Source organism: Vigna umbellata, chromosome 8 (assembly GCF_029865625.1).
Source record: "Vigna umbellata cultivar VRB3 chromosome 8, Vumbellata_1.0, whole genome shotgun sequence".
In the NCBI taxonomy this organism is placed as follows: domain Eukaryota; kingdom Viridiplantae; phylum Streptophyta; class Magnoliopsida; order Fabales; family Fabaceae; genus Vigna; species Vigna umbellata.
The window spans coordinates 13,676,978-13,687,228 of NC_142172.1; the positions used below are offsets into that span (position 1 = coordinate 13,676,978).

Sequence of the window (10,251 nt, forward strand, 5' to 3'; positions counted from 1 at the left end):
CAAATTGGTTCAGTTGAGGTTTTAATAATGAAAGATGATGGAATATGATATGAATGAATTGACTTTGAATATGAAAGAGTATTCCGGAGAGGAATATCCCATGAATTGATATTGGAATGATAAAGTATGAATGTGGATAAAGCTAAGCTGGCAGTTCATCATGATATTCCGTGATTACTCGTTTCTCAAGTAAAGAAGGGTAAGTCATGTGTGAGAATGGTAGGAGGCCCTAGTCCTTATGGTTAATTTGGACAGATAGGATTAACCTCGGGTGGCAGCTGTTGAGGGTATCCCAGTTACTACATCACCCGGGTGCACGAATGTCGTAGCTACACATAATTCATACAGTCCGGACAGTAAGAGTCTAGTATTAGGCTTTACATGAAAGAGTTAATGATTTATCTTGTTTAGTTGATTGTGTGAAATATATGTTGATACTTGAATTAAATTACATAAGCTTACCCTATTTCCTGTCTTGTCATGTATTTCCGTTCGTTCGTCCTTGTCATTGCGATGATCACCCTGTGGGTGAGAGCAGAAGGAGAAGAGTTGCTGGAAGAAGCATTGGAAGAGACGGACGTGAAGGTCGAACCTTAGGACGCTCGGTCAATTGTTGGCCTACTCTTTTGTAGGAGTGTTCGGTCATTTGTTTATCTTTTGAATTGATCGTTTAACATAGGAAGTGTTGTAAACCGTTCGTTCTATATGTATATATTTGTACAGTTTTATTCCCTTTTATTTTTGTAAAATCGTTCGGCCATAACCATATGTCCTATCTTTTGTAAGAACTGATCAGAAGTATTATGAATGTGATGTTTCTATTATATAGTTTTACACTATATTTTTAGGACGTTACAGTAAACATATATATTATTTATAAAATTTATAAGAGTATAATAAAAAAAATGTGGATATACCCTGAATCCCAATTCTGTTTCTTTGCAGGTTTCAATAAACTTAATTTTCTAATTTTTATATTTTGACGTGATTTTCATCCTCTCCACTACTTGTAATGGTAGCATGTTCACATTAAAAAAACAAATATAATACAAATTTTATATATTTAAACATTTAATTATTAAAACCAATGTTGAACAAAACACATTTTCCTTCAATAAACAACAAGCTAACATATTTATTTATTATTAGATTTTTGAAAATATGTAAACAAAGACAAATAAAATTATAAAAGTATTTTTTGTTTTAGAAAATGATAAAGATCACTTAGAAATTTAATAAGATGAGAAAAAAAATTATAAATAAGTGTAAACTTGTTTTATACTATTATCCAATCAGAGATTTTCATTTATAATATATTTACTATTTTTTATAAAAAATATTTAAAAGTCATATAATCCTTTGTCATGTTCCTGCAGTGAAATAATTTTAAGATGTAGGGTTTTTGCCTTTAAACCCTAATGAGATTACATTGATTTACAGATCAATTTAGCAGTTGAACCCATACTTGTTTTTCACACAGTGTTGGTTCAATTTGAACATGCCCCAAAATCAAAGGCGCATGTGAAAGGCTATATTAATCGAGGAATCTATAGATAAACGCCGCCGTAACCGCACCACACCTACCCTTCTTCTCCACTGGTAGTAACAATGGTGAAGGGTGAAGATGCTGTGCTTCGAAAGAAGAACAAAAAGCTTCGAAAGAAGAACAATAGCAGCTCTGCCTCAGTCTCTGCCAAGGTCGCCGCCGTTATCGCCGCCAAGAAGCGCCGCAAGGCCGGCAAACGCCGCATGTGCCAGGTACACATCCTACAACTTCTTTCTCTTCTCTAAAATGTTTATATATTTAACTTTTGGTTTGGGGGTTTAGTTTCGTATTTTTTGTTTGATCTGTTCATTTGCTTTGTGTCATTCTCATTAGAAAAATATCTTTCTTCCCTCTCTTTATTTCCGCTGCCGTGTTTACATTTTCCTCATTTTTGGTTATTCTCTTTTGAACTGTCTGGTTTTATATGATTGCAATGCTTTCCGTGGTTGTGGTTATGTGCTCTATGGAAACATGACGACTATGGTTTTTGGTAGTTTTATTGGTTCAGTTTTAGTTTAACACATTTTGTGTTTAACAATAAGTTATGTTAGTGCGAGCACGTGGGCATTTGGTGTGTTATGGTTCCACAAGTTTAAAATGTGGATGAATTCAAATTTCACTTGAGAACCAAAATCAGAATCTACATGCATGAGATACATGACATTGGCCATAATTCATGTTATGTCTGAGGGACCGTTTATGTATTAGTTAAAAATCTTACTTTGCAGAAGTTAAACTAGAAAACTTCTACAGATCAACTTATATATGAATAAGAAAATAATGATAATATACTGTAGATTGTACCCATACAGCCCCTCATCATCACCCACCATTTTTGGGGAGCAGAAGTACAATTATTTGTCAGTAACTGTCGGTGCACTGGTTGAAATTTTTTTATTCTACCCGATTCTAATGGACAACTTAGGATATTAGATTGGGCACGTAATATTGGCATTTAGAACTGTGAAGAATTGTATTTATTGTGATTTTTTCTTGACTTAAGTAAAATGAGATTTTGTAAACCTGATTTTTTCATGATATTAAAGGGGATGTGTTTTAGTCTACCTACGCCGGAGGATCCATTCAATGATCGAGGTGGGAAAGAAGAATTCCAAACAAAGGGTCCTAAAAAGAATACACATTTAAAATCAAAACCAATAGATGAGATGGTTCGTCTTAATGAGAAGAGTGCAGATGGAAAGAAAGGTGCAGTTCATGAGAGGAATATTGCACCGGAATTGCAAAGGAAAAAGGAGTTTGTCAAAGCCAACAATGATCTGGGTCAGAAACGTATCATTAACTCAGAAAGGAAAAAATTTAAGGCGACTGAGATGGCTCATCATCCCAGCACCCAAAGGCATGATTGTGACATTTCAGAGTTCCCTTCTAAGTTTGTCTTCTGGTGTCTAAGTTCAATTGAAAACGCATTGCGACATGGTGATGCCTACACTGATGGAGAGGGTAATTCGTTCTTTCTGAATCCATGGGGATTAGAGTTTTTAAAGTGTTATTCTACTGGAAAAGATCTGATGGAGACCAGTGGGACCTCTGCTACAACTGAGCAAATTGCATGGACGGTTTCTAGTGCAGCTGATACGTTTAGCAGAAAAGAGAGAGAAGGCTTGTCCTTTGCTGGCCCTTTTCTTTTATTCCTTGTACCTTCTCAAGAAAAAGCTGTCCAGGTCAGTTAAATTTCCTCCGTGAGCTTAAATTTTCTTGCTGATCTTTTTGGTTTTTGCCCACCTTTGATAAAAATCATTACTTACACATACACATGACTAAGTTGTCTTCATTCCTTCCCCTTCTATTCTCAAAAGGAAATTGAGTCATGGGCCCCCTGATGTCAGTTTGTCTTTAAATTTGATATTATATTCTGGGTTGTTTAAATTTGGCGCTTGACCTTGTTTTCTGAGATTTTGGTTTTGATTCTTTTAAATTTAAGGTTATACATTGAGTGATATTGGACTTCAGTTTCCTATAAACAACTAAATTCTCTATAATGAAAATGGTTGATGCACTTGTTTGTTTAGTGATTTAGTCTGACTTGAGATTGAAACTGTAAAATATTTCTAGAGGTTCTGATATAAAAGTACATGGAAGATTAAGGTTCTGCCCTAGACACCTAGGTGCAGACCTAGGTATTATTATAGATACTACACATACAGACTAGCACACTACCCTTAAGTAGGCTTAATGATGATACATAGGTGCAATTATTCTAACAGTCTGAATGTCACCAGTAGGACAGTTCATCACAGTTTACAATATGACCTTTTTGTTGTCTATTTAATAAAATTTCATGTTAATAAAAGTGAAGAGAGTTTCACTAATTTGCTTCCTGGCTTGGTCCTGGTGGGATAAAGGCCTTTGTTGTTGTTGTTGCTATTTTATTCATTTTCGGTTACTGTGGACCTTTACAAACTATTGATCTGGTTTTTACAAACCATTTTATTCACTAATTTATGCATAGGTTCGGACAGTTTGCAAGCCTTTGAAATCTGTTGGAATACATACAGTGAGTATTCATCCAGGTGCTTCATTAGATCATCAAATTCAAGGGTAATTGTTGAAACTTCAGTGTTTTCATTGCATAAAATATTGATGTGGGTATGATGAAAAGGCATGCTATACTTCGTAAATAGGGAAGTAAGTCATATTTGATTCAAGTTTTTAAGGCATGCTCCTCATTTATTCAAGTTTATTGGCAAGTGAGTCATATTTGATATTTTCTAAGATTTCTACAGTGTTTTCAGAATAACTTAACTACCCGCCTCCGGAACATGTGATTGACTCAATAACTTAACTACTTCTCTGATCTAAAAGAAGTTGTTAGAGTTATTGGTTATTGTGTATGAGTTATGTGTGTATGAGTTGTGTTCAAGTGTGTTCCAACTAAGAGTGAGTTGGAAAGGAGTGTGGTTAGTTACTTTGTTTTCTATAAATGTAAGTGTAGAGGTGTTTAAGACCTCAAGTAATACATATTCCTGTATTCCATAGGAATATTCCATTTTAACAGAAGTCATTTGAATTACTGCAGTTCATCAAATTAATTAATTTAGTTTTAAAAGATCCTTTGATTTGCAAGTGACATTACATGGAGAAACATGTCTGGAATAAATAGACAGTTATAAGGAGATACAGGAAAAGATAATTGTTTGGACAAACAATGGGCGTATTCATGTACATAAGTTTTAATAGTTTTCTTAGCCTTTTATGGTATCTATCTCATTGTTATTTGTATCGTTTTCAACAGTATGAAAACTTGCGAGCCTGAGTTTCTTGTTTCTACTCCTGAGAGGCTTTTGGAGCTTGTTTCTGTGAAGGCAATTGATATTTCTGGTATTTCCATGCTGGTAAGTTTTCTTTCTAGTGTTCCATTTATGTAAGTTCACTTCTGTTAAACATTCTCACATGCAAGCTGAGAATGATCGATATCTATTCACCAGCTTGAGGGAGAGTGTTATTAGTAGGATATTAAGTGTACTACTAGAAGCTGCCAGAATCTCTTTTAAGCTGTTAAAAGATGCTAGAGATCTCTCAAAAATTATTACTATAGGGTTAGAGTTCTCTATATAAAAAGGCTGGTGTACTGTTTCAAATTAATCAATTGAATAAAATCTTGTTTCTTTCATATTAATCCTTTCAAGTCGTTTGAACTATCCACAACTACTACACCTCCCTTACTTATTTTGTCTAGTCCTCAAAACACACCCGTGCAAACACTCCAAACAGAACATTAAATCCACCAAATAGGCTCTGACTGACCCCACTTTGTTAGTTGTGCAAACTGAACAGTCAACCCTTCTAGCTCAAAACTCATGGACTCACTTCCGCCGCCAACCCATATGTCAAATGGGTAGTTTGCATCAAAGAAAACTTTTGATTGCTTCATAAGGAAGTGTAAAATCAGACTTATGGCGGAGGGGTTTCATTGGCAGTTTGATCATGTTACATTAAGGCATCTGCTCCTGCTATGAAATTCATGCGTGTCTCATACTTCATCTCCTGGCTCCAAAATGTTATTTTATTTTTAATCTGTGTTCTTTCATCTAGAGGATATATCTTTGTCTAGGATATATTGTTTTAATCAGAAGAAAGAATGGTGTTGAATCACTATAAATGTCACAATCCTAATCATGTTAGCACTACAACCTGTACCAATCATATACAGCATTCTTTATCTGGGATATATTTCTGACCCATAAGGATCAATTATGTAGTTATCCTTTTACATTGGTATTGGATGTACTTATTGAGCATCATAAGACCTAGTGCCTCAATGCATGCTTTTTCTAATGATATAGTCCCACTCAGAGGGATTGGGAGAGATAATACATTGTAAATTGAGGAATGACTCTATCAGATCACCTATTACAGGGAAAGGATTGGGAGAAATAAATTTCCACTGAATCAACATATTTTTATCTTTAAACAAATTGCTATATTTGATTGGTTGAAACATGTTTAATTTTACTCAAGTTATGTCCACACTTGTGCTTACTCATTATTGCTTTAGCAGAATTGATATATTCTACAAATAAAGTAATCCCTATAACGGGTACCTTTTTATCTCTTAATATAATTTATTTTATTTATCATGGGTTGATTAATTACTGTTTTCATATTAATAGGTAATCGATGGGCTTAATGCAATATGTAACGCTGGCCACGCTGATACATTAAAATCCATTAAGAAGTGTATTTCTGGCAATCCCCATATGGTGATTTTCAATGATTGCCTCAGCCACGTATCTGTCCCAGTGGTTCAGTATCTTCTGACTGGATCAATTTGTCGACTCTCTCTCAATAATTCAATTACCAGCCTAAGTTCATGTACTGTCCAGTCTGTTACAGTGTGTACATCAGAAGAAGATAAAGTTATTAAGGTAAGTTTATTGGTATGCTGCGGATTAGTGCTTAGTACCAGGGACTTTTTACAAATGGAAATTTAACAGTACGATGATATATAATATAACAATTTATATATTTTTGCAACTCCTCCATAGGATCAAATTATTTGGCTTAAAACAGGATATATTTTATCTTTCTATGAGGCTACAGTTGCTTTACCTGTTTAGTTTATCTATGCATCAGTGTTAACCTCATGGACTCCATTACACTATTTGTTATGTAATTATTACTCTGTTTTAATAATCTACAAGCCTAATTATAGTGTCCTTTCTAGATGTATAAACTTATCGTGAAGTAGTGTTTACTTATTACCGTGCCCATTCTTTTCTAGCCTGTTTGATTAAGAAATTCAGATTTATTTTCCTAAAATTATATCTTTAACTTAAAATGGTTACAAAGATAAAATATGTTTAACATTTTATGCATCAGAGAAATTGGGAGCAGCACCTATTTTGGAGATGATAGAAACTTGTCTAATATAGTTCAGTCATGTGAGAAGACCTCCACGAGTCCCAGTGAGAAAATAGATAGTCCTGTCGATAAAGATGGAAGCGCATAAAAACTTATAGAGAAACCACTAAAAGTCCTTGTTCTAAATGGATTTAGAGATAATTGGGTGTTCAATAGAACCCAATGGTATTTGATTCATATGCACAACTTCACCTAGTGGATAGGGATTGGTTATTTTGTAATTTCTAGAAATTACAGGATTAGTTCAACATGAATCTTGGCTTTGGTTTTTAAATGGTTAGGCTCTATTTGTTGGCTACTAAGCTTATGGTTGTACTTGATAGGTTTAATACTATCTACCTGATGAAACTAAGAACCAGTTTTAAATGGATATAACTCCATTTGAAAAATTCCTTTTTATTTTGTTAAGCAACTCCAACTGGCATCTGTTCATTGTGTTTTATGTTCAAAATTGTCAAATAATAATATCTTTTTCAGTAACTTGCATCTTTTTTCACGCAATCAGATCTTCATATCTTCCATTTGTTAGTTTTATTTGTACAGATTTCTATTCCTATGTCTGGTTTTATTTAATTCCTACAGACATTAGGCTTTGAAATTTTTTTGCATGTATTCAGTCATGCATTTGATAAGATGACAAAGTTTTAAAGCACTCATGATGCAATTATCTTTAATTCTTGCAGAGTGTGAAGGCTCTGGATCAATTTCAGAACAGCCGTACTCAGAATTCTAACATGCTATATATTTTAAGGAAAGATGTCAAGTGTCATAAATTGCTCAAGATTCTCAAATCCAAGGGTTGTTCCATTTGTCTTGATTCTGATTCAGCAAGTTTGGATGATAGGTAAACACCAAATACTTTTTTCCATATCTTGAGCACCCTTAATGCTAATGCTTCTATTTTTGTTCTAATAGTTAACAATCCATGTGTTCAATAAGAATATTTGGTTCTTAATAAGATTCTTACTGAGTGCATGGGATGTATATGAAAGAATCTTGTTTAGCACTATAGTCTGAAACTAAAATCTATCCTTGGTTAACAAGGGTAACAAGGGTTAACATAGGATCTAGGGGGGAGAGAAGTTTCACTAGCGAGCCCAAGGTGACTGATGTATCCTGAACATTACAGAACAGGATAACTGGCAGCATGTGAATAATATAAAGGGTCCTAGCAAGGAGATATCTAAATGCTTATATAGGCAGGGTATATGAGGTTTTGGGTAGAGGAAGACAATTTTGGTGTAAAATTATTGGCCATTAGCATGGTTAAAGATCTGTGTTTTTTTTGGCATAACTGATTTTTTGTTTGATAGGAGGAAGGAGAAGATTATTGGAAAAAGACTTTCCGGATATTCTTTTTATTCAACTTTCAATAGGAGCTTATTCATTTGAATTTTTTTTTATACAGTGTGGATTCAGACAAAAAAGAAGTGGTTTCTGCCATTGCTCTGGAGCATATCTCTACCACAGATATAGGGACATATGATGTAGTAATCCTACCTAGTTTTGTACCTTCCATTGACACTTATGTGCATATTTTAACTAACATGGCTCGACAAAGTGCCAAGGGTGTATTGTACAGTTTCTTAACTAAAGGAGATAGTGAACTTGCTTCAGCCCTCATTACAGTTCTTGAACAATGTGGTCAGGAAGTCCCTCAGACCCTGTTGGATCTGCGTCATTCATCAAACATGGTTGAAGATTGAATGTAGAAGGTGTTTTGAACATCATTTTCTCATGTTCATTCTGTCTCTGTGGCTTGGGAGGTCAAACTTCAATTTCATCTACTTTTTTGGAATTTAGGCTCGAAGCTGAGTGGAAGAGGTGATAGGTGTCCTAAGTTTGGAATTAGGAAATCTTGCAGGACATGAAGAATCCTATTCAGAAAATTTTGCAATATTTTGCATGGTTGTTTTTAAAATGTATTTTTTATACTGTTGAATAATGGACAAAGAGTTAAGCTCGGTAATTGATGAGACTGAAACTAACATGACTTTATTATTATTATTAAAGATTGTTTAATAGACCTTCCATCAATTTTCAAGTTAGAGAAAATTTTTGAAGTTTGGCATTGGTATTTTGTGTCCCTTGCTTATCTGTTTGTCCAAAACAGGGGAAGTTTTAATTTTAAAATATTTCGTTTGCACTTTTTTCACTTCTCCATGCAAACTTCAGATTACCTGTGGAATGCTTATAAAACTTCAATTACATTTTAAAGCAATCTTTTATTAAAATTACAGTTATAATTAAAATTATACCTTTTAAAGTGAAGCTTCAATTACATTTTAAAATGAAACTTCAATTATAATTAAAAAGTCCTAAAACTCACTTTTAATTGTATGAGATTTGTTATTGGTGTCTTAAAGAGTCACTGAAATCATCTTGTCCGATTGTGGTGTACTGTAATTCTTTTATAAGTAAAGCTCTCAACATGATGCATGGGTTAGTCTTACTTATGAAGAAGCTTTCTTTTAGAGGATTCCAATTGACCATAAAAAAAATCTTGGTCTCTAAGTCCCCTTTCAAGTGGATTAGAATCAGAATAAAGTAGGTTTGATTTTACAACAAAATTTTATAAACTCTTAAAAACAATACATCTAACTTGGGTTATATATATATATCATTTAGTTTCCTTGAGCAAAGACTAAGACAAGCTAGCTTAGGTTGACAATTGAGACAAACCGTTTTAGACGAAAATTTGAAAGGATTTTCTTGAACCAAAGGTCAGGAAGGGTCAATTTGGACTGAAGGTTTAAATCAATTGGCTATGATCAAAGGAGATAGGATAGCCTAAGTTGATGGGCCATATAAAATAAATGTCAAGAAAGGATGACTCAAGTCAAAGGTTGAGATGAGTCTACTTAAGTCGGGGGGTTGAGATGGGTTGGCTTGGGTCGAAGGTTGAAACAGGTTTGCTCGGCCTGAAGGTTGAGACAGGTTGACCTTAACCGATGGTTGAGACGAGTTGGCTCAAAACAAAGTTCAACTGAATCGAACTCACCCCGACCGAAATTCAGTTGAATTTGGTCTTATATGTCGTAGTCAAAATTTGGTTGAATTCAGCCAAGTTGTTCACAGTAAAAATTCCTCTAAGTTTGACCTAGTCGACCCTGACAAAATTTTGCTTGAATTCGCCCAAGTCGGCCTTGATCGAATTTATGTCAGTTCGGTTGAATTTTGGCCAATTCAATTGAATCAACCTTGACAAATTTCGGTCAAGTTAGTTTTGACCAAATTCGGTGGATTTGCTCAAGTCCACCTTGGCCAAAATTCTCTAGAGTTTAGTCAAGTTGGCCTCAACTAAATTTAGGTTGAGTTCACTT

The 10,251-nt window shown here is 34.3% G+C and overlaps 1 protein-coding gene across 2 annotated transcripts; it reads left to right on the top strand.

The window, feature by feature from the left end:
- Positions 1–1,431: 1,431 nt before the first annotated feature.
- Positions 1,432–8,959, top strand: LOC124847292 (pre-mRNA-processing ATP-dependent RNA helicase prp5). 2 transcript variants are annotated; one of them, XM_088097890.1, is made up of 7 exons: positions 1,432–1,758; positions 2,593–3,228; positions 4,017–4,105; positions 4,800–4,899; positions 6,178–6,432; positions 7,612–7,772; positions 8,578–8,959. In XM_088097890.1, the coding sequence occupies exons 1-7, from the start codon at positions 1,609–1,611 to the stop codon at positions 8,729–8,731; spliced, it is 1,545 nt and encodes a 514-aa protein (XP_087954016.1). In that variant the 5' UTR covers positions 1,432–1,608; the 3' UTR covers positions 8,732–8,959. The 2 variants fall into 2 exon arrangements, with proteins under 2 accessions (XP_087954016.1, XP_047180706.1); XM_047324750.2 differs by having other exon boundaries at positions 1,433–1,758; positions 8,337–8,959.
- Positions 8,960–10,251: the final 1,292 nt, after the last annotated feature.